The 26,015-nt window shown below is 33.0% G+C and overlaps 2 protein-coding genes across 4 annotated transcripts in view; one reads left to right on the top strand and one right to left on the bottom strand.

Moving 5' to 3' along the window:
* Positions 1 to 295: 295 nt before the first annotated feature.
* On the bottom strand, positions 296 to 12,542 carry LOC123700865 (biotin--protein ligase). Of its 2 annotated transcripts, XM_045648222.1 has the most exons (15): positions 12,108 to 12,542; positions 11,616 to 11,875; positions 11,248 to 11,401; positions 10,027 to 10,801; positions 9,474 to 9,669; positions 7,616 to 7,740; positions 7,459 to 7,485; positions 6,439 to 6,571; positions 6,076 to 6,252; positions 4,491 to 4,676; positions 3,972 to 4,157; positions 3,130 to 3,236; positions 2,830 to 2,930; positions 2,314 to 2,530; positions 296 to 1,470 (listed from the first exon to the last, which is right to left on the bottom strand). In XM_045648222.1, the coding sequence occupies exons 1-15, from the start codon at positions 12,241 to 12,243 to the stop codon at positions 1,296 to 1,298; spliced, it is 2,955 nt and encodes a 984-aa protein (XP_045504178.1). In that variant the 5' UTR covers positions 12,244 to 12,542; the 3' UTR covers positions 296 to 1,295. The 2 variants fall into 2 exon arrangements, with proteins under 2 accessions (XP_045504178.1, XP_045504179.1); XM_045648223.1 differs by lacking the exon at positions 7,459 to 7,485.
* Positions 12,543 to 16,723: 4,181 nt separating this feature from the next.
* Positions 16,724 to 26,015, top strand: part of LOC123700996 — a 10,747-nt gene continuing 1,455 nt past the window's right edge. The window contains exons 1-7 of one of the 2 annotated variants that reach the window (XM_045648400.1): positions 16,724 to 16,910; positions 20,252 to 20,307; positions 20,429 to 20,563; positions 21,426 to 21,564; positions 22,586 to 22,647; positions 22,825 to 22,959; positions 24,057 to 24,197. In XM_045648400.1, coding sequence (XP_045504356.1) covers positions 16,826 to 16,910; positions 20,252 to 20,307; positions 20,429 to 20,563; positions 21,426 to 21,564; positions 22,586 to 22,647; positions 22,825 to 22,959; positions 24,057 to 24,188 — 744 coding nt within the window. In that variant the 5' untranslated portion in view covers positions 16,724 to 16,825 and the 3' untranslated portion in view covers positions 24,189 to 24,197. Of the gene's footprint in view, positions 16,911 to 17,468; positions 17,582 to 20,251; positions 20,308 to 20,428; positions 20,564 to 21,425; positions 21,565 to 22,585; positions 22,648 to 22,824; positions 22,960 to 24,056; positions 24,198 to 26,015 lie in introns of those variants that run through there. The other variant, XM_045648401.1, reaches the window with a different exon arrangement.

Raw genomic sequence — 26,015 nt, 5'->3', positions numbered from 1 at the left:
AATGTCTATGATCGACCGTCATTGTGAATGTTTATTCATAATCACCGTAATAACCGCAAACATCGACGAGCATTTGTTGGGCCAACGCTGTCCATTGTGACGAGGGCCCATAAAGTTACTATTTAAGACTAAAACTAACGTCACAACGACACAACCTACGCGTTTATCAACCGTGTTTTTGCCTAATTAGGTTGCCTTAATGCCTCCTCCACACTACTCGCGAAGTTGAACGAGGAACGAGGCACGAAGTTACCTGAAGTTCGTTCTGAATATGAACGTATGCGTTCCTCGCGAAGTTGAACGAGTGTGTAGTGTAGCACCGCGGACTTCAGTCAACTTCGGCCGAGTACTTCGCCGAGGAACTTCGCGAGTAGTGTGGAGGAGGCATTAGAATTACATTCTACTAGCAAAACTCTTTGGTTTCCATTTGAGTGCAAAAATAAGTTTAAATTGATCAAGGTTAAACAAGACTTAAGAATATACCTAGAATGTTTTTTTTTTCTAATACGGTGTAAATTTCCCCACCCAAAATTCCATTATAAATTATTTATATAACTTATCCCGTTGAGCCCAAACTAACCTTTTCACCAATTTTAAAATAATTTAATTACGAATAATATAACCAACAACAAACTTATAATAATAACCACATAATAAACCCTGACCAATATCACAAAATGAACTTAAATTTAAGTTATAATTTAGCCAAAATCTATCCAAATAATTAACTAAATACATAATAAAAATTTCCAAATTTGAACAATAACCAACGAAACGAATTTAAAACTTTACAAAGAGAGCGAAAGATTGAACGTTATTTTTCTTTGATTCAAATTTCAAATACAATGATAATAACTTTCGATACTTCGAACTATAATATGTTTTATACGTACGAGTCAACAAAATTTTTAGGTATATTAACACTTTATAAAGGACCATTTATGTTTCAGATTCTTCACTTAGATACTTTTTTATGTTCTTAGTGTTACTGTAGTCACGATTACCACGGTGTTGCCATCGACGTAATATTACTATCGACATAGGAAATTATTGCAAAACTTTCGAAGTCTTTTAAATTTTAGGTGCAATAAATCCTGTCAGATATCGAAGGTGTTGCAATCAACGTAATATCTTCGGTGTTACCATCGACATACGAAATTGATAACATTTTTGAAGCGTAGTAATATTTTAGGTATACTAATCCCACTCTAATAGTCGCGGTGTTGGTATTAACATATACTTTAGGTGTTGCCATTGACATTAAAAAGTGAATATAGCAACATTTTCGTAGTATTTTATATTTTAGGTGCAATAAGTCCGCTCATGATATCGAAGGTGTTGCCATCGGGTTGCAATCTTAACTCGCCCTGTTCCGTGCGAACTAGCAGCCAGCCGTACTCGTCCAAACCACTAATGGTGCCAGTCACTGGACTGTCCGCGTCTTGTGTCTGTACGCGGATTTCTTCGTCGCTGGAAATTTATTAATAAGGGTATTTTTATATATTGGGTAGCACAATTAATGTGATAACTGTTTGATGATAGTAACTTGTATTTTGTTATTGTGATATTTATTTATAAAGGACAGCACAACACACACACACACACGTACATCGACATTAAAACAAAAGACATAAAAGTTAAATAAGAAAACACCACAACAAGAAATAGAAACAACAAAAGAGACAAACACTAAAATTAATAACATAAAAACACGAACAAAACCAAATAAAATGATAACTAACTATGTTTATTGAGGTGTGTCATACGACCCTGACAAAAAGGAGACAGCTCAGCATATGCTGCAACGTTAAGGAACATTTCAGCGCTGTTTTTCAGTGCCCCCTTTATAATTAAGGATTCGAGTTGGGACGAAAGGAGTGACACAGGACTACATAATATATACATAAATACATAAAAATAAATAAATGAGATATAATAAACTTATAAGTTATAGAGAGATCATACGACGATATAACTCGACTAAACGGCTAATGTAAAATATTTCAGGACAATTTACACGTTAATTTTAATTTACCATTAAATCTGGATTTGGTGAGCTAATAATATACTTTTAAATTTAGATTTAAAAGTATATAGTGTGTTTTGCTGTTATAAGAGGAATAAAGATAAAAAATTGTGAGTAGTTTCAAAGATGAAAATATCTGTGGTATAGAAAAAAAAGTGATCAAATCCTATCAATGCTCTAAAAACATGTAATTAGTATATAACTATTATCTGAACTAGGTCATTAATTATATTGTTCTTTAAAGTACCCTCAAAAATATTAAAAGTAAACGAGAACGTTATACTTACTCATGCAACCAGTATTGATAATACTGTTTCAGAAAAGAGTCCACACCGCCCTCAGTATTAATTTGATCCAATATTTGCTCCAACTCAGAGCAGTATCGAGCTAGGAACTTCTCTATCGATATCGTCGCTAGTGTTGTGCCGTGTTTAGTGTTGTACTCGTTGATAATATCGTTCACACATGTCGTTGGTACACTGTTTGATATGTTTACACCGGTTCCTGGAAAATTATATACTTAGGAAATCTGTCATATTTAGATCCGTAAAATATATTTTATTATAAACCACTAATAAAACTAATAAAAAAGAGAGTGTGTGCCGAGCAGATGTGTTCGAAGTGAAACTTCTTTGGCAAGATTCAAAGATACCAAAATCGTCGTCGACCTTGAAATTTTATTCAACGCGCCCAAAGAAGTTTCACTTCAAAATTGTTATTATAAAGTATATGTAACGCAAAACAATGTCGAACAATGTATACAATATTTCTAATACTTGTTTAATATGATTATGGAGCCTTACCTATATTGATAATAACATCGTCTACCATACAACTTGCCGTTGTAATAATACCACCGATTTTCATATCACGTCCATAGTAAATGTCGTTGGGCCATTTGATTCTGTCAACAAAATATTATAGAGCTTCGAAATCGTTCAAAATTGATGCACGTTTACGACAAGGTGAAATAAATTCTGCTAAAACGTATCGTTGAAGGTGGGATTTATTTTTATGTAAAAACTAAATAAAAAAAGATTTTACAAAAAATATTAAAAATCTCATGTCAATTAATACAAAGAAAACATTGTAAAGTAACAAACCTGATATCGAAATGTTCGTAGGCAGGATCGCTGCGTATCGCACGCACTACTGCGAGCGCGGTTGCGTGCTGTATTAGTGGGATTGTGGGACTCATTTTCTGCCACACCTGTGAATAATGATGACACGAATATTAGTTACACACTGTTTTTATTCAAATCTATACTTCTATAATAATATTATATAGCTGAAGAGTATGTTTGTTTATTTGAACGCACTAATCTCGGGAACTACTGGTCAGATTTGAAAAATTCTTTAGGCTATATTATCATCTCGCTAAGACCAATAGGAGCGGAGCACTGCGGGTAAATCCGCGGAGCACAGCTAGTAAGTACTTCATATGTCGACGATGTACAATGTTATAAAGATGCAGTTATTCCCGTTGTTATATGTCTATTCGTATATTATACAGTATGTAGAATATGTAGAAAGTTAATACTAGGGATAAATATTATGTCATAAGCGCTCACATTTTGAAGACTCAAATAGTGTGAAAGTGAAGAGAGGAAAGCGATCTAATTGTGAGGTGAGAGCGGTACGATACGTGCGAAAGCATTTATTTGGAAAAATTAAAATTATAACAACGCTTTTCTTGTGTCTCTTTCTTTACACGCTTTTATTGTGTCTGAAAAATCGGTGCAAAAGTTTATCTAACAATGTATACGCATTTTTCAATCTTTTACTACTAACTTACTAACGTAACGACCCACGAGGATCTTGGCCTCCAACACCAAAAGTTTCAATGTTTTGGAAAACGCAAATTAAGATGAAAATGACATATCCATATTTCATCATATCATTGTCTTTATTAAAAAACCATCCTAGTCAATTAATTCTCACGTACCTGTAAAGACATGACAGCTTGTCCAACAGGGGATATCCATTGGTTGGCAGCCCTCCCCCTCCCCGCGGTCTGCGCGCGCGCAACCGCGCCCGCACCGTGCGACAGCTGGCCTTCGATCACACGCTGGGTTGATGACATCACATCCGCGTATATCAGGATACGACCAATGCTTGTTGATGTTAGGTTCTGCAATTGATATAAAATAGGTGATAGTCTTTTCACAAATCTTCAATCAATATTTTTTAATGGCAGATTTTAAGAATTGGGGAAAGTAGATATATTACGTTTTGCGATTAGCTGCTTCGCTGTTTTTGTGTAATAATGATATAAGATAATAATGCACAATTGTATTTTATCTCTACGTGAAATGGAACGCACTTTGGAATGTTTTATCATGTGTATTTCAAATCATTTTTTAAAACAAGGGACTTAAATAAAGGTTATCTATTCATTATATTTACCAGCCATTTTAATTTAGTCTTAAGAGGCATGTTGCTTCAAATACGAAACAAAACTTACATCAAAATATTCCACGGTAGAGAAGTTTTCAGGGCATTCATACAAATAAACAGGTAGGAAGTTTTCTGAAGGTTGTTCTACTGGCTCCTCCCCTCGCATACACCATTGTAAAGTTAAGTCTCCGATCTTCTGCACTCTCTTGCCTTCCTCCGATGGACACCAACCCTCAACTAGCGATAATTTGTGCTGACAACACCAAAAAGTATATATAAGCTCAAGAAATAACTCGCGATCAAATTGCAGAAAATATTAAGTGATGAAATTAGCAGCCAATTTTGAACGCAATGTAAAATAAAACATTTTTAGAAAAATAAAGTTACATGCAATATAAAATATACGTCGCTTTATACCTATTTATGTCGGACGTCTATTTATAGCGTTGATATAATCTATAAAGAAATTGGTCTCACAATTTTTAAATGACATCTAAAACATGTTGAGTTGTGAGTATATAACAAAGGCATAAGGGCTAAGGGCTGTATTGCCTTTACTTTGGACATTAGAAGCATAAATGTCTTGGTCTTGGTATATTAGCTATAATATGAAATTAAATCGAAAGAATATAGAATGTAGCAAGCATCCTAGAAATAAGAAAGTTAGAAATCCTTAAGACTTTAAGGTGAGCAGTGGAAGCAAATCTAAAAGGACAACGTTAAATCGAGCAAGCGTGTTAATTAGTTCGTTAAAGTTGGTATAATTAACAGAGATTTCAAGATAACTTCAGCAGATGAGGTCCCAAATGAGGTCCTTCGAGCCGGATTAATTTAACAAAAATCGAAAAATAAAATATATAGCGCGCTATCTGTCCTGCTAACTAATTATAATATCCAGGTAGATCATCAAGCGAATATAAACCTTGAAATCTCCGAAATAAAGCGTACAATTAACGAACACAAAAGCACAAGCGAGGTAGGCCTCACCGGGCATCACACCGTCACGTGGCCCGGGCCCCTGCGAGACGACGGCCACGCACCCTACCGGACAATGCCCAACTTTACACATTTCCTCTTATACTTTGTGTTTTCTATGCTCACGAGTGTTTTTTTTTTAATTTGTTAGAAGTTTTATGTGTACTTGAATTCATTACGATAGTTACTATGCAAGTGATATTCGATATACCTACGAGTTTTGGTGTCGTGCAAATTTGAATGATGAGTCATGTGTAATGATTGCGTGATAAAAGTTATTGGGATAATAAGATGCCCCTTTTGGGATTTATTTGTTATAATCATATTATAACATCGTAACGAAAACGAAAAAATAACTGAACAAAATAATTGTGATCAATAACGTGTTAACTTTTTCTAGTGACACAAATATGACTATTGTTAAAGTATGTATGTGTGACTGTTCTTTTTAATAATAATAATATAATGATAAATGACGGTGCGCCTAAAAGCGTTTCAAATAAGAGCCTTCTTGAACTTAAGCTAGATGCACATCACAACTAAATAGAAATACTTTAAACTATGAATAAGAGACGATTATATACAAATAAATAATTTAAATACAATCGTCTTCAGCAGTGGCTACCGTGAAATTAAATGGGGATGCTTGATACGATAAAATATGAAAAATATCTTACCACATGGTCTCCGAGGAAAAATGCCCTAGTGTAGTCCACTTGAGTTATTTCCTTAGGATCTTTGACGTGGAGACCAAGAATATCACCAAGGATCTTGTGTAGGATCTCTAGCCTAGCTTCGTTGCTCTTTATACCTTCTTCGCCGAGGTAATCGCTCGGATCTGCTTCTAGATGTATCTATAAGATGGAAGTAACATAAAATTATAGATAAACAACAAATAAGTTCCTTTGGAAAAACGTCGTATATTAAAATGCTAAGTCAAAGTTGACATTTAGTGTATTTTTTTTTTTTGGAGCTTATTTGTTTCATCTCTAATACTAACAAAATAAACGTTATACTACTCTAATAAACAAATAATTTACCTGTGAAAATATAGCAATTCCGTTGTTAGTGAGGTCTGTAGCTTGTAATAAGGACGGAGTTCGCCAAGTTTCTTCAGAGGCCAGAACTTGGATATCCAATTCGTGTCCTGGATGGCCAGTATATTTCGATGGCCTAGCATATTCAATAAATATTAATAGAGAATATTAATTTTCTCAGCACTCCAACGATACTCAATTAAAAAAAGAGCGCGTGTGCCGAGCACACATGTCAGAAGTGAAACTTCTTTGGAAAGATTCAAAGATACCAAAATCGTCGCCTTACTCCATGATTTGACGGTATTGCCATGAAGTAACCTTGAAATTTTACTGTCAACGCGACTAAAGAAGTTTTACTTCAATAATCTGTAGATAATTATCATTTCATATTTATTCTAATTGATATTTGAGTATCGCTCGAGATCTTTGCAATAGAACATGCACTATGAAATGCTAAAAAACCTGATCAAGCCAATTCCTGTTGTATCCATATGAATCTACACCACATTTGATATTTTAATTCAGAATTATCGCCATTTTGGAATTTGCGTTAAAATATCAAATGGGATCTCTTAGGCCATACTTAAACTAATGAATAGAATTTACACAACATTGATGCAGAGATTTTAAAAACTGTTATTGAAAATACATAGCTTAAAACTAAACTAGCAGTAATCGATGAGATGGAATGGTCAGATAAAATTTCCGCATTAATCTTGTTATACTTGGCCGTGCTTTAGTTCAAAGCTATCATAAAAAATAAACATTTTTTCTATTTTATCGTATTTTCAAAGCGATCTTAAACCATGCTCTATCTTCTACATCGAATTAAATAAAAAAATTATAGCTTGTCTCGTTTAAAGTACAGTACAGTTTTCATGTGTTGTTCATCTGCATAAAAAAATAGTAAATAATCAATTTGAATTATTAATAATCAGATAAAGTGAAAATGAATAAATCTCTTTATTAAAACGCAAATTATAGTGTCTAGGAGCAAATGACTATTTCTTTCTTGTTTCGTACCAACACATATTGGCATCCTGACTGGCTCTGGAAAATGGTTTACAGGCTAATTACACACACATAACTTTTATTTAAAAATTATATAGAATCATCAATTATTTGACATAAAACGTATTGTCTATTTTATAGTGAAGAGTTAATATTAAAGGTAACTTACTGTCTATCACTCTCAGTGGAAAACTGTTTCTTAGCAGGAGATGCCTGATAGCAGAATATGTGATGTTTCATTTTAACAGACTTCCATTTGTCATAAGAAAACTGGACTACTTCATTTTCCCTGATCTGTAAAAATAAATAGTGAGGTAAAAAAGATTTCAGAAAATTGAGAAATTAATATTCAAAAAAATTACTCTGGACAAACAAGACTTTCGAAATAACCACAAATAATATTTAGGATCGACGATGCCACAGAGCCACAAATACTCAGATATTCAAAATGAAAACATTTACCGTTTGCATTATGAGTTATAAGCACATAATGCACAAGGTAAATGTTTTATTTTTAGAACGCCTATATTCTATACTTAGATAGTGAAATAAAAATGATCCCATATTTTTCATATTTAATGCATAAATGTAACACACACCCGCCCCGTTTTGAACAGGCGGGATTTTTCCAATAAGGTATTCTAAATTAGACCATCAACAATATTTGTGTCCAGGTTCAATTTGAAACTCGACAAATTAAAATATCTAACTCAGATTTCTGAACAAGCATTTCATAAAATAATATAATTTTCTTTTATATATTTTTCATAGATGTTTGAAATATGTAGTGAAGGTCAAGAAGTCGTTACTTTAGAGATTTCCAATACATTGCAGTGAGAAAGACATCAGCTATAGGTCAAGGTCAGTCATCGTCACTTTTACCCTTAAACTTGTTTTGCATAATCGATTTACTGCATTATCTGTATTACGCAATTTCTTGGCGTCTTCTGTCTTAAGCTAATGCTAATTTAAATTAATTAAGAATGATACAGGCAAATCTTTAAAATCTTTGAAAACTGAGAATTAAGGGACACATGACGTATCTTTATAACTATTACTTATAAGTATTAATGATTAGCTTTCTCGGTTATTTAACAGACGTTGTATGAACTAATTTCATATAATATGTATATTGTATGTATCTTTAGAGGGTGTAACACATACATTTTGCCTTCACGTTTTTATCATCTTAGTTTAATTATAATTATGACGTTGGCATCACAAACAAATTAGATTATGTTTCTATAAAAAGCACAAGAATAAATCGCTATTAATGTGACGATAAACCACTTACACAATCAAAGGTTTCCGATGAGAAGACTGAATGCACTCAATGATACTCATTATATCCATACTAATATTATAAATGCGAAAGTAACTCTGTCTGTCTGTCTGTTACTCAATCACGCCTAAACTACTGAACCAATTTGCATGAAATTTGGTATGGAGATATTTTGATACCCGAGAAAGGACATAGGCTACCTTTTATTGCGAAATAAGAACCACGGGCGAAGCCGGGGCGGACCACTAGTATACTAATATGTATTATAAAGCTGAAGATTTTGATTGTTTGAACGCGCTAATATCGGGAACTACTGGTCTGATTTGAAAAAATCTTTCGGTGTTAGATTTATCGAGGAAGGTTATAGGCTATATATCATCACGCTACGACCAACAGGAGTGGAGCCACGGGGGTGAAACCGCGCGGAGCAGCTAGTAAATCAATAAATGTTAAAGAATTATAGTTTAACCATCAGATGGAGATGTCTTACAATAGTAAGGTAATTGTATAAAGCATAACACTCCCTCAATGTTAATAATATTTGAAAAGATAAATATTAAATAATACATATTCATGTAATACACCAACCGCTGGTAAACTTTTAGGATGTCCAAATAGAGCACTTCAGAATTTCTAGGGACAAAAATGCCACCACAACCGAAAATTACTTCAAATTTTCCCAAAAAACACCACAAAGAAAACAAACAAAATAAACCACGACAAATTTAAAATTTTAATTTCTCACCTCAGCAGTTTTGTAATGCGGCAACACTGTATGCAATAGATCGGAGCAGAGCGCCAAAAGCCTGCCGCCGTCCAAAAGATGCGCTAACAGTAAAGGTGCGGCTCGACCGGCACAACCAGCCACTGCTACTAGGGCAGCTCGACCTCTCCAAGCGCCCGCGCATAATGTATCCCGGGACACACTGTATACTGTGTACCTGGAGATACAGAACTAGGTTTATCCTACGCTTAATAAAAGTTGTCCTATGAAAACTGTATTGAATATTTTATTTAAAACAATCCGTTTACGCATTTGTTCTAGTTCATGTATAAGAGTAGGCAGTAGCGGCAGACAGCTCGACCTGTGTTGAATGAATGTAGTACTACCCAATTTTAAAGTTGCCATTTTATTAATGGAATCTCCAATTAATATTGAATAAGTGCACAAAATACTTTTTGATAAAATACGATAATAAATGTTAGTAGGTACATATATAAATGTTAAAAGATCAGTCTGACCCAATGGGATCATATTACGAAACGATATATATGAAACAATAAAATAATGCACTTACCTATCATAATCTAAAACTTTCTTCAATGATGCTTCCAAATTATCTCTAGCTACAACACTGTCTGAATATATCAAAACGTTTGGTGATTTTGTATTAACTAATGGACGGGAACTTTTCATTGACTTCGGCGTAATTTGCGTAGGAGGACTTGTTATACATTCCTCTTTTGCTGTAGAACAGGTTTCAACCGGGGGAGGAGGCTGCTGCTTCTTTGGCGCTGTAGTACTAACTATTCTCTTATGCGTCGTAATTGATTTAATTTGACTAGATATGTTTAAAAGTGATGTTGAAAGTTGACTCGTCCCCTTCTTCAAGTCAAGCTTCAAACTCGACTTTTTCGGTGTTATGTTATGTTGTATTTCTACAGTAACATTTTCTACTACTAATTCGTTATCTGGTTCAACTTTTTGGTCTTGAACTTTCTTTGGTGATTTCTCTGGAGTTTTATGTTCAGTTTCTTGTGTTTTAGGTATTACAGGAGGCTCTTCATCATCCCCCGAGAGTGACTTAGTTGTGATTGTGCCAGCATCAGTTAACATAACATTTCGTCTAGTTACAGGTATAGTATCTACTTTTTCACTACCCCCATTCATTTCAACGGTAACACTTCTATCTGATTTTATATCTACTACTTTTGATAATTTTCTCAAAAGAGAAGCATGGACTGGCCATTGAAATTGTTCATTGGGTAATTTGAGACTGTGTTGGATATCACTCCGAAGACCTCTCATGGATAAATCAGTTGCTTTGTTAGGTTCTCCTGATAGTTGAACAGCTGTATAGAATATTTTATGATTTAAAATTCTTTATATATTATATTTATTTCAGTATGATATTATGTTTATTGAAAAAAAATGTGACCTAACCAAGAATTAAATAAAATAGGATTACATACTTAGGAAATGCATAATCATAAATCAGTAAAAATCAGATTACAGATATAAATCAGTTTAGAACAGTTTTTTTTGTTCTTTAATATTGTTGCATTTAAGGACTGCAATTTAAAATTGATTGCTATTAAGTTAATGTAAAGTAATTAATGTATTGAAAAAAAGGGTATGTGTGCTGAGCACATGTGTCAGAAATGAAACTTTTTATTTAAGGTTCAAAGATACCAAAATCGCCTTACTCCATGACATGACAGTATTGCCATAACACAACCTTGAAATTTTACTCTCAACATGCCTAAAGATGTTTCACTTCAATAATAAATATACTCACTTTGAATCCTGACAACTGGTAGCTTATGATCAACTATAAATTCACCACCAACAAAATGGAAGCCAACAAGGCTAAGGTGTTCAATATTTGTCTTTAAAACTATTGCCAAGTGTGATCCAGCTTTCCATGCTATTGGCTGACCCATTGACTCCAACTAGAAATATGGAATATTTTTAAAATAATTCAAATGTTAAAACTGTAAAAAATTTGCATTAAAATGTTTCTATTATGTATTTCATAATTATGTACATAGTAGTGTGTTTCTTAATACATAACGGTCAATATAATAGTAGTCCTATGCTGCTAAATAATGCATATTAATATGAATCTATGAATAATTAGTAGTTTAAGCAAACATTTTCACTCACCGAAATGATGTCATAGTGAGAACTTTCTTCATGTGGGTCCATTTCACATTCAAACAGTACTTCTAAATCTACATCAGTGACTTCTGATGTATCATTGGAGCCCAATGGTAGACCACCAGCACATGATACCCAGTCGCTTATCTCTATACATTGTGTTGGTTTCATACTACATATTCGAGAGGCATTTGTATAGTCCAGCAAATCACATAAGTAGGCATTCTTGGGATTTGTACACAATTTCGAACTAAGGGTAGGTGTTTCTAAAAGAATAAAATTATGTAATGGCAATAGTAAGTTGATAACTTATTATATATATCAGCTATGATATTCTATATTCATATAAAAATGTTTTATGGGTGCTTATATAGTTCTTAATAAGTATATAACTGACCCAATTAATACCTACTGCTTAACAGTACATATTGTAAATGTTTATGATTTATATAAGTGACTTAGTATGTCCTATGTGATATATAATAAAACCCACTGTACCTGCCGCATTTTCTGGAACTTTACAAAATGCAACACTTGTATTTCCACTCAAAAACTCCAAAAGACGAGATCGAAAAGATCGAATACGCCAGGTCTTTATGAACGTCATAGCGATGTAAATCGGCGTAAATAACATGATTTGTGAGTTAACTGGAGATTTAAAACATGGAGAACAATCTATCACAAGGGCATGATATGCTATTTAACCACAATCAGTCTTTAAGTTCACCAGCTACAAAATGGGTTATCGATTCCAAAGCACATCCTATGCAAAAGAGAACTTAAAAGAAATTGAGATTAAATGAATAAAATATAGCTTTACGCTTTTAACACTATGCGGAAACCGTTTAAGCATCTTCAAAGGCTACTGTTTCTATAAATCTCTCATAATTAGAAATAAAATAAATATTTAATTCAATTCACCACCCGCGACCCATTGCGATGAATTATTGACAAATCACAAATTGACATATGACACTTGATTTTGATTTGATTAGGATTAGAATTTTCCGTAAATTGACATGAGCAAATGTCAAACGGCACATTCCTTTTAACGCAAACCACTTGAAATAAAAAATAAGAAGTACAATATGTGCCTATAACAACTCTTACCTATAAAATACGTGTGGCACTCGGGGACTGCCGCGATAAAGCTATTGCATAGCATGCCTTCAAGCAAAACCTCCGTGCCTGTCGGAGTGGGGAGCGTGAGGTTTTTCGTGACGCAATTTCTGGATTCGGTCCCAGCGCTCAAGGCCCGCGATAGAAGCTATGCAATAGCTTAATAATTAAAATAATTACAAACTTTAAATATCTTACGCATGTGTCTGTCCATCTGAGTCGGCAAAACGGACGGATACAGACGAATAATCGAATTAAGATGTTCTCGATACAATGCATTCTAATTATGTAAACTACATATTACCACAATTACCTACATTAAAATTTAACATCCTGGATCATAATCATAATTTGTTATTTCTTTCCGTAGGTCATTAGTTAGCATTTATTTACTGACTTTATAATATTATACTTTATGAATCTAATCCACTTAATATTTCCAAATGAACACTAGCGCACGGAGTGTTCTAAAGCCAGTAGGTACATTTAATTTTAATAAATTAACTAAGACGTAATAACTAATAAGTATTTTAAAGAGATAAAATTTTTGATGTGTAAGGGGTAATCTCGGAAATATTGAGACGAACGGAACGGAAGTAATAAGTAGGTATTAGAGATAAAATTTTTGATGTGTAAGGGGTAATCTCGGAAATATTAATGTTCATTTAGATTTAGAAACAATTCAAGAAAAACTGTATTAAATTAAAAAAAAACAAAATAAACATCATTAAACCAACACCATTGTCGTTCATGTCACACACATCTTTTTTATATATTTTAACTACGAGAATTTTCAGCATTTACGGCTGTATCTCCTGATTGCATTGACATAGAAGTTTGATTTTATTACAGATACAATATAATATTATAGACGAGTTTTTGATGGGAATATTAATTCAATACAGGTAAGTGTTCATGAGTAAAGGGGACCTGTGACCGCGCCTGGTACTACAGTACGTAGTTACTTGATACTTCAGATGTTCAGAGCTCTAAAAATCGTGGCTTAGATACTACATATACATGACAAGTGCGCAGAACATCACTACTACCATAATAAAAAGCTACTAACTACTACCTACGTAATTACTTTGATTATAAATTGTCTTTTAGAAGTCATTTCGATGATATTATCAATAGAAGCTCTCGCCTCCTTGGGTTTATCTCAAGGATCACGAAGGGTTTTAAAACACCATCTAGTCTATAACATTTATTTGAAACCCTGATTCGTTCAATTCTAGAATTTAACTGTGTCATATTATGGTCACCGCACTATACAATTCACATCAAGCGCATTGAACGACTTCAGAAGCGTTGCTTAAGGCTGGTTTCTCTTCTTAAAGTCTTAGAAATTTAATCTTGTCTCGTTGGAAAAGCGTCGACAGAGGCTAGAACTCATAACACTCCATAAAATCGTTCACTCATCTATCCACTCTCCGTCACTACTGTCATTCTTCTTCTTCATTTCGCTTCCGGACTAACAAAACTTTTTCTTTGCCTTACCTCTTTTTATAAGCCCATATCTCGTTTCTGCCGTTTGTACAATGAAGGTACAATGATTTATCCACAAGATTTTCCGATTTTTATATATTTGATCATCGAATAAACATATTCAAAGAACATGTCTGTCAAATCTTGAAATGATGTAGTTTTGTTGTTAATGTATTGTGTAAACTGTAATGTAACCACTATTTTTATTGTCTTTCTTTTATAATTTAATATTAATATCGAATTTTTAAATATTAATTTATTGTAATACGCTTTAGTTAATTACTGTAAGCTGTATCCCATTGTAGTAGTACCTAATTGTACACATTTTGTTGGGTTACGATCTGCTCGTGAAATTGATGTGGCGCCTATGGACCCGGCAAGATCGTGGCCTGTTATGTGTATTTAATTTAAATAAATTAAATAAAATTAAATTGAATCATAATCTTTATATACCTAGTGTAATTTTTGTGCTTAAGTGGAGCCGGCCGCTCGGTCGTAGGAAATCTGTTTATTTTTTTTATAATTATTGTATCGTACATATACTTACCTATAGATAGGGAGGCGAAGAGGGGAATTTTCTGCAATACTCGAGCGTGGCAGTTTAAGATATGAGAGATACCTTAGACCTAATAGAACAACCTTGTTAACTATTTAGCTCTTTAAGTAGTGACGCGCGCCCAGGATAGACGATCAGATTAGTAAAAAAAAAATCGATAGTCTGAAATACTCGAGCGCGTCAGATTAAGATATTGGGGGTTGATTTTAGTGTTTTAAGACTAAATTTAACTAATCTGACGATAAGTCCTTGACGGCGCCAAATTATAGGGTCGCGAACTTGTAAAAAAAAAACGTTAATCCGGCATTCTCGAGCGCGATTGTTTTTATTTTTATTTTGAAGAATATAATCTAAAACTTACTAAAAATACAAAATCTGCCGGTTTCCGCGTGACCGGAAGTCTGGAGGAGCCATTTCGTCTTCCGAAAAACGCGTTGCATTATATGAGTCGCGAACGATACATTTTACAAAAAAAAAAGTTTGAATAAACAAAAAAGGTAATTTTATTTTACACAAAAAAGGTCTCTTTACATTTTTGTCCAAAGTTAAAACTTTTTGACTTGAAGCATCATAAAAACTCAAACTCCCGGTTTTTTGAGTATATCTCGAAAACTGAGGGTGTTAAGAAAAATTGATATGAAATAACGATGACGATGACGATGATGAAAAAGAAACTCTCAAACCTTTTTCGGTCAGATTAAGAGAACCCACCAACATTTTTGTCAGATTAAGAAAATATGCTTTCAGGAGACCGAGATAAACCTCCCCTATGAAAATCTGACGCGCTCGAGTATTTCAAAAGGACTTTTTTTTTCTGCATTTTCATAAATTCATCGTAACTTATCGTCACGCCGAAATCGTCAGTTTTTTTAAGGGGAGCTTCCTTGGGGCCTACTTAACACCCCTTCCGAAAATCTGACGCGCTCGAGTAAATTTTTTTTTTGTGCATTTTTGACGAATTAATATGCCTAGCCCCACCACGCAAACCGGCAGATTAGTATACCGTTGTTATCAGAGGCACTTGGGGCATACGTAGTATGAATATCTGACGCGCTCGAGAATGCCCAAGTAACTATTTTTTTTTACATTTTTGAAAATCCGTACACGCCAAACCCACCGCTAAAATGGTTTTTACCATAGAAGCTTTTCTTTTCGAAATTATTTTATTTATCGATTTTGATAAGTCTCGACGGCGCCGTTTAATTACGCCATTTAGCTACCTCGCCTCCCTATCTACTATACACATAAAATTATGTTGCACTTATCTGTCTGTCTGTGATATCGATATTATCTGACTGTCGATAGTAGAGTAGTAGAGAGTAAACACTAGGTTATTTGCGTATACATACGTAATATGTATTTCTATTTTCTCATTCAATTTGTCTATTCATGGTTTGGATGAACATACAACGTTTTATACATTCGCGGTAGGCCTATGTAACAATGACTTTGGTGTTCCTTCGTTGTAGCAAAAAAAGTGCGGACACCATAAGATTTTCACTTGAATTAAATTTATAATTAATTAAAATTCATCCAAACCCATACAATACATACGCGGTAGGCCTATGTTACAATTAGACAGACTTCGGTGTTCCTATAATCTAGCAAAAAAAACGTGGACACCATAACAATGCCGGAACTTATTGTCGGGTTTTTCAGTTGAAGGGTGACAATAACTTTATTGTTATTGTAATGAAGGGAAGGGTCGAATTGGCGCAACGCGTGAGACAAACTTAGGATTGGAATGTTTCGGAAATATTTTTTTAATTCTGCACCTGCAAAGTCTTTTACGAGCGTTCTGGCGCATAATGTTCACTTCTCATTTGATATAATTTCCATAAAGTGCATATTATATCAATTAATATAAGAGCTATAATATGTACTATGAACTTATGTTCAATGTTGTACAATGGGTTGACTGTACAAACTACAATGTGTACGGAACACAGATCACATCACAATTAGTAAAGCTTTTAACAGCGCGGTGGAAAGACGTCTGTGACATTATAGAAATTGCATTTATTCGATATTCCAGTGCTAACCGGTGAACAAAATGGAATTAAATTTTCTAACAACTCTTATAAAGCATGATGTGAACCATAATGTGAAACAGTGCTTTAAATCGAAGAAGAATTTCAGTAAGTTTAATTTTATTTATGGATATTTAGATAAGGCGCTTTATAAAATTCAATGAAAGTTTCGAAATAAAAATTAACAAACAATATTAAAATTATTTTACCTAGTCGAATGTTTGCTGAATAAATTGATAATCAATATTCAACAGAACTACCAATAACTATTTCATTCCCATTCAACCTGTTATAAATCTAAAAGGTAACCCACTACCTACCTGCAACCTTTTGTACGAGAAAATTCCACATAACTTCAATGGGGACAAAATTTATAATGTTCATAAAGTTCTCACTTTTGAACGTCCATACATTTAAAAGGAAACGGTTTGAATTATTACAAGTTGTAGATTTCCAAAAATGCTACTTTATTTTCAAAGAGGAATTGAGTCTTAATTGGTGTAAACAAAAATAGACGTAGCGTCTACCACACACGTGTCAACGCAGGAATGAAATACCCCCTGTTAATCTGTTTTTGTGGAGAAAGTACAAATACTTTACACCCTAACTCAAAAGTTAGGGTTCGAAAATCACTCAATAAGTAAAACGTTATTCAATATAAAAACGTGTGAATCTGTGGTAGTAAACGGTGTTGATCAGCATAATTCTGTTAGAAATCCTGTTGGGAATCATCTTAATGAATTTTTGTCGCTTTTCCATTATCCAGGACGATGATATAGGTATTTCGATTTTTGTAATAATCATAATTTAATTAGTTTTATCTTCATACGATTACTGAGGATCAAGAAATACCGCCCTTAGCAACTTTTTAGTAATCTAAAAATTGATGTCGGTAGACATCCAAAATATTTATTCATTGCCTAGAAAACATTCAAAATAACCAAAGTTTTATTTTTATATTTAGGTTAGTTCATTGAACTTTAAATTTAAAAACAAAACACATTACACGGCAGGCCAACTAGGATCCATTATTTGCACGTTATCAATTTATAATTGCCTAATTATGATTGTAAATATTCATGTCTTGGCTACGTGACCAGAGTCATACGCTCCTATGTCCAACTATGACCGAAATTGTAGGACCAAAAAATAATTGTGCGCCGACAACCATACACATACACTCGTATAGGTATACAAATCTCTACCTATGAATAATGCAACCGGTTGTCACCAGCTGTAGTGAATGTGTGTGAAGTGCATAGAAGTTATTCCGATTGAAGTTTTAGGTACATTTTAGTTCTGGTCTATTTCGTTATCACCATTTTAAACTGTACATAAATTTTAATGGGCGCAACAATTCAATTGAGATGCGTCGTAGATTGATTTAGCTTAAACTTACATTGAAATCAATATTAAGTAGATAAAAGGGAGTCATATACAATTAGTGTTATATATACAATAAATATTTTATAAATAGACTAACACACGAATAATATCTTTAATCATCCTAAATCCTAAAATAATGCTATCGATAGAAGAATGGTTTTACCAATAATTTTGAGCTATGAATTTGTCATATTTTACTTTTATTATGGTATTTTTTATCGTTTTAAGTTCAAATACGATACGTTTTGTTCTATTGTGATAGCAAGCGTGCTTGCTTCAAGTAAATTGGTATTTATTTTTAACGAGTTTGAGCTTTAACACCGACCTGACCTATGCTAACCGTGTGCATAAAAGAAACAATATAAGAACTATATTTAGCTTATCTGTGTAGCCTACATTATTCAGAATAATTCTTTAAAAAATATAAGATAGAAATCTAAAATAGCAACATGAACATATTAAATATTTTTTACGTAATTCTCTTCTAGACCGTGGTGTAAGATTTTGGTAACTACCTACTAATTGTTATGAAATACTATATTTTCCATAAAGTCTCTATTTTTCGTTGATTACTAATACTTTCTTCTCGTCATAAAATTTGAGGAATTCTATTTGCGTTCTATTTTTAACCTAAGATCCATAACGACGGAAGGGTCCCAGCATGGTCCCAGTATGTTTTTTTATAGATTAAGTCATCAAAAAAATAGGAGCTTATGGGAATTGGGAATGCCCAAATGCCCAAATCTTTATGCATAATTATGTCAATATGGCATTGGTATGCAATAGTTAAGTCCAGTTGGTTGGTGGAGTACGTGTTAAAACTACAAGTGTGAGCAATGGTAAATAGGTTGAAACTCGCAGTAAACAAATAAGTAAACTTTCCTTTTTGCCTTTGCCGAAAACCGCAGAAGAAAGTTAAAATAACGCATCTTACGACTTTCAATAGAGTATAGTTAAGGACACTTTTACGAATCGGACAAAAATAAGCAGTTTTTCGGTGCATTTTGCGGCGAAATAGTACAAAACCAAATTTAACTAATAATTACCATAAATAGATTACTCCTTAATCTTTAAATGGTAGTAATTTTTAAGTCGAAAATTTTTCCGTTGCCTCTTCACACAAAATTATAAGTAGATATACTACGTCCATGACTGAACTTAATTATGGGTAGGTTTATTTCTATCGGTTTAGGTGTATCGTTTTTGGAGATGTCAAAAATCAGAATATTTTAGTAGAAATATTCGCTCGTTCAAGATTTGTAATAATTCTTCAACTCTGTGTTTCTTATTTGGTATAAATCTGATAACATTTTCATAATACAATACTTAGATAATATTAGGTACTCACGTTGGTGCATATAATAATAATTATAAACTTAACCTATCCATTAGAAATACTGATAATGATTACAAAGTATCTACTAAGTAATAATCATTTACGATAATACTACATTGTAAATATTTACTTATAGGTGCATTTCTTTACAAAATAGTAAAACACTTTTCTAAATTTCCATTCATCACCATCATCAGCCCATATACGTTCCCACTGTTAGGATCCCGGGTCCTATGAGGGTATCCTATCCACCAGGCTGGCCAAGTGCGGGTTGGCGACGCCCGACTCGAACGCCAGACTTGTATATTTAAAAACATGAAGTCCAAGGTCCTTACCACTGAGCCACCACTGCACTATTTAAATTCCATTAATAAAATTTCCATTAATTATTTTAATTTTAGTTTTACTCACGAATTTTAAATTGTTCAGCTAGTTATATTGTAAGATAATTGAATTTGTCTTTTATCATTTATCTCTATCTATAACATCCTATATATTTATAAATTTTACCACGTTTATTTACTCAGCGATTAAATTCTCGTAAAGAGTGTACTATCTAAATAATTATTAATGAGATACAATAATTTTATCGTAATTTATACTTTTTTCATAATAACAAACACTGATGTGCACGTTAATTTTTATTTACGAATCCTGGATAAATGATTAGGCATAAAATAATGCACCCTTTTTCAAAGATGATAAGTTTAGTTTTTTTTTTTTACAGTTAGCAGAAAGGAAGAAGTAATGGCAATCAAAAGTAAATTTCCAACAAAAATACCGGTAAGTTTTCAATAATAGATACTTGTCAAAAAGACTAATTCTTAACAACAGTCTAAATTTAACTTTTTTAAATAAAAAGTTATATAACAGCAATCGATATTTTATATTAAATCTTTTTCAGCTCATCGTTGAAAGATATCACAAGGAAAGAAACCTTCCAACACTAGACAAAACAAAGTTCCTCGTACCCGAAGATATAACAATGTCTCAATTCCTAGTTATAATTCGCAACAGAATAAAAATTAAACCCAATCAGGTATGTACCAAAAATAAAAATCTTAATATTGAAGTAAGAATTAATTTATCTATAAACGATCGATTCCGAGCTAAAATGCGACCTTCAGAGTGCCTTTCAGATACTTAAAATATATGCAAAATACGGTAATGCATATTGTTGTTTATTATTTATGTATCTTTATCACAACTTAGAGATAGTTAAGTTTACGAACTAGAGAGTTTGGGGTCAACATTTATAAGATGTTTATACAGCAGAGGTTAAAAATGATTAGTAGGTACCATTTCTATCTCATTTAATGTCGTATTAAGGGCAGAGATTATTTTCACTTGGAATATTTTAATTAATTAAGATAAACAAATTAATTGATTCTAATTGTTATTGCCAATATTATAATGGTTAAAGGAAAATGATGATTCAACTCGTTGATGTATTTGTACATTAGTACAGCATAGAAACAAAAGATACTGATAAAGAAAGTCGACAGGCAAAGGAACATTAAACAAAAAGATCAAGCAATCCATTATTTTTAATCGTCACTCAGTTAAATAGTTACCATGCTGCATCATTTATAAAAACAAATACAAACAAAAAATAGGAGAAGTGTAGACTGTAGAATGTAGACTATAATAGCACTAGGGTATTTCATTGAAATAAATAATCAGGGTGGCGGACAACAAGTGCAAAAATTATCTGCGTGGAAATCGTAATCGACCGTATTTTACTTTTCTGGAGCTTTCAAAGGACAGCAAAAGCTTTTTGCAAGTCATTCTGATGCAGATAATAAAAATATGCGATATACGTGACGCAGGTCAGGGGGAAAATGAGCCATACGTTTGTTTGACGTACCTAGGTACCTACTTAATTTTTCCTTATTTCGTAGGCGCTGTACCTTATAATCAACAACAGGTCGATGTTAAGCATGAGTCTCACTATGTCACAAGCATACGAAATGTACGGGGATGAAGACGGATTCCTTTACATCACGTACGCATCACAAGAAGTATTTGGATACCAAGACAGTAAGTTTGACCTAACCTTTATATTTTTGAAGTGAAACTTCTTTAGGCATGTTGAGAGTAAAACTTCAAGGAGTAAGGCGACGATTTTGGTATCTTTGAATCTTGCCAAAGAAGTTTCACTTCTGAACGTGTGCTCAGCACACGCGCTCTTTTTTATTAGTGTGCTCTACCTTCAATTAGGGCTTATTCCAACAAAGCATATTGTAGTATTTGTAGATGATAAGATTAGTTGTTTACGTAATTGTGTCCATTAAAATTTAATGTTATTTATTTGGGTTTCTTTAAGGATTGTACACAAAATGATTGGTTACTGATATAGAATTGTAAACAAACTCATTACTGATTCTTTTTCCATTAAAAATCTTCAATAAACTTATAACACTCAATCATCTTCATAAAACATATTTATAAATTGTCTTGTCTATAGAATCTCCAGTTTTTATCGTTATGGTTTAGAAAATAAAGACTTGATTATAATCGAATTAAGCGAATGATTGATTTCTTGTACCTACCTATTGTTTTTTACCTGGCAATGAGCAAAACAAGACACTACTTTTTGTTTATGCCCTTGATTCCTGTTGTTATTCCATCAAAACCAGATTAAACCAGTTATGTAACTATGTGAAGATAGCCTGACTTGCATGGATGTTTTTCTACACTATATAATGCATTCGATAAGAAATCGGGTAATTAAATATCTGTTTACGTCACATTCGCATTATCTAATCCTCGTAAAACTGTTTATTTGTATTATGTCTAGTGATTATATTATCTATGGCTAAGAGTAAGTATATCGAGATTTCGATTGTAGCTTTTAAGTTTCTACAAAATATTTTTTTTTCCTTATAGGAAGTTCTAATTTCAATGTTGGTTAAACGATTGTATTGCGAAATCATAGAACTCTCAAACACTCAAATCAGTGTTTCACATTTTCGACATGAGGTCTATCCATATAACCCATAGTGTTTTTACTCCAAAGTAACACATTGATAATTAATAATGTGGTATATTTTGTACACAGATATGACGGGATCAAACAAGGAGGTTCAAGTCATAAGGGATAGATTTCCAAACAAAATTCCGGTAAGTTTATCTAGAATCTAGATTCTAAAAACCCATTGGGTCACTTTTATTACTTTTCTTGTATGTTAGTTACATACGTTTCATTAAATTCAATAACTAAACAAAAAATTAGACTTTTATATAAATTTAAAATACGCTTAACCGTCTCGACAATCGTTGATTTATCTGTATTTTTAGTTGTACGTGGAGAGATACGCAAGGGAACGAGAAGTGCCTATATTGGGAAGAAACAAATTCCTAGTCCCACAAGAGCTTACGATGTCCCAATTCCTCTATATCATCAGAACGAAAATGAAATTGAGAGACTCACAGGTACGTACAAATATTTTATCAAAACATTTAGATGCTAAACATAGGTAATATTTTACAGACAGTACCAAATAACTTATTACCTACTTCATTTTAACTTGTAATTACATTGCACGCAATATTCAAATTTAAAAAAGCTTAACTTGAAGAAAAAAGCTTAACTTTAAAATTTTAACTCTAATTGAATACAGTCCAGGAAGTCGCCTAATAAAATCAATAACAAAAACTTCTTACAAAAAGCTTTTTTATTCTAAGGGAGCTTTTTTTCTTTATGCAACCAATACTAACCGCTTTCGATTTCTAACTTTAGCATCGTAAATTTTTTGTCCCTTTCCCTTTTAGTTTTGTAAAATAGTTATATCAATACTAAATTCTACCTTCGCACGTCCTACGCACGTTATTTGCGCGTAACTAAATCTGTATTTTATAGTAGGACGCGTGAGAGATTTCTTACACCCGTTTAAAATCTGTCCCAAATAGGTCTCCATATTTCAACTTTACGAACACTTGGGCATAAATATAGATAGAGGCCGCAGAACGATCTTGAAGGGTCGGTCGCGTCCTGTTGCGATAAGATAGGTACCTACTGTTCCGGGAAATCGTTATTTTTATTCGCACCCGCTTTGAAATATTATCTGTTTTAAATGTTACTTTCTCTGTTTATGTTATTGTTTATTATATAATTTTTTGTTGTTGTTGTAATGAAGCCAAGTTTATTTTAGATCTATTACAATTTGTGTTTAACTATAACAGAAGTAAACCTATAAATGATAACGTTATTCCGACCTTAAATTTTATTTTTTAAATTTTTTTTCGATCGTTACAAACAAAAATTTGAGTTAACAAAACACAAGTAATAAATAGCCCAAAGAAAAATCTTTATATTTTCAATTTTAACGTCTATATGGAGGCACATATTACTACAAAATAAATAGTGTCCGATACTGGTAGGTACGTATAGGCACGAAAAGTCGTTTCATCTTGGATACCAAGAAGTTGGATGCAGAGCCATTTGACGTTTCCTAGAACAGCTCGAAACAGTTACCGTATAAATCCAGATATAAATTCCCTTTAATTAATCTGAAACCTTAACCACACAGGCCCTGTATCTATTGGTGAACGACAAAGCTCTGGTCAGCCACAGCATGACCATGGCCCAAGCTTACGACCAATTCCGCAGCGAAGATGGCTTCCTACACATAACATATGCCGCGCAACAGGTCTTCGGATGAGAGTATTTTGTAAGTATCTTTTACTAGGTATTCCCCACGGTTTCACCCGCATTGCTCCGCTCCTGTTGGTCTTAGCGTGATGATGTATAGCCTATAGCGTTACTCGATGAATGGGTTATCTAACATCGAAAGATTTTTTCAAATAGGACCAGTAGTTCCCAAGATTAGCGCGTTCAAACAAACAAACAAACAAACAAACAATCAAACAAACTCTTCAGCTTTATAATATTGTAGTATAGATTCATTGTGCTGATACTTCTATATTTCAAAGGTTTTGTTAAAGTGGTGTAATCAAATTATGTAGGTACTTAGATAATAATATCTTCTCTACATTTCTTTGTAAAATTGTACAAGTATTAGTTCATTTATTAATTGACCTTTAATCGGAAACGAGAAAAGCATAATTATATAGGAAATTAATAGATAGCACCCGTTGATAGTTATAAAATTGATAGTTTACGAACGGACGTCCTTTTAACGTACCTAGGTAAGATACAATATTGCATAGATTCACTTCTGAAAATACGTCCTTTACAATATAAATGTCTTAATAAATGTATATGTATTATTTCCTATGAAATATTTATGATGTCCATATTAACCATTCCGTCTTTCGTCCCCAAAAGTTCATTACCATTGACCGTTACCATTCATTATTCAGCATTTGCGAGACAAAGGAAATATTACAATTGGATACAAAATATCGGTGGTTATAGATCGTCGACCCGATGCACTTACTCGACCTAAGGCGTTCAATCACTTACGATTTGCAATTATTTCTTATACGATTATATTATTTTAGTAATAAAAAATTCAATAATTGTTCCCCTACTATGTAGTAATAATGACAGCAGTGTTGTTTTTTTCCGTTCAACACGTAATAAACATGAGGGTAGATATTATTTAATTGTTGTAATAGTCTGATAGGCCATTACTATTACTTTTGCCATTTAACATAATGTTATTATTATAGATATGATTAAATGTACACATTTATTTATATAGTACTACAATATAATATTATATATTTATGTAAGTATAGTATATTGCATAAATTATAAATCAAACAGCATTATCTACAGGAATTGAATCCATTACGACTTTCCATTAAAACATTGTTTATATAAATAATATAAACTCGATGCGAGCGAGGCGCGATGATTTAAATTATTTATGGTCTTGTTATTCCCGTATATTTAGATATCTACAGGCTACAATGTTGATGCACTGTAAACAGATACAAAGGAAGAAAACTGCGATATTCTTGTATCCAACTGCGATCCGGGCCAAATAGCCTTATACAAAATAAATAAATAAATAAATAAATAAATATTATAGGACATTATTACACAAATCGACCTAGTCCCACAGTAAGCTCAATTAAGGCTTGTGTTGTGGGTACTAGGCGACGATAAATATAATATTTAATAAATACATATATAGATAAATAGATAATAACACCCAGACCCAAGAACAAATAATTGAGTTCATCACACAAATATTTGCCCTGACCGGGGATCGAACCCGGGACCGTCGGCTCAGTAGGCAGTTACTTTACCACTGCGCCAACCGCGTCGTCTAAAATTAAGACGTAATTTGAACCATTTGTTTATAACTTAATTCGGGGCATTGCACTCCTTATATTACAAAGCCCTTATCGCTATAAACGTGTTTGATAATTTTGTTAATTGGCAACTGATGAATTTGATACCCCATTTGCGAATGTTACATCCACAGAACAGTGTTACATCTCATGTCACACATATGGCAAAGAGTATGGTTACATTTTTTGTTGCCAAGGATGTTATCTATTGTGTAATGTTAACC

Source organism: Colias croceus, chromosome 20 (assembly GCF_905220415.1).
Source record: "Colias croceus chromosome 20, ilColCroc2.1".
Classification (NCBI taxonomy): Eukaryota; Metazoa; Arthropoda; class Insecta; order Lepidoptera; family Pieridae; genus Colias; species Colias croceus.
This window is presented reverse-complemented; position numbering and strand designations above follow the sequence as displayed.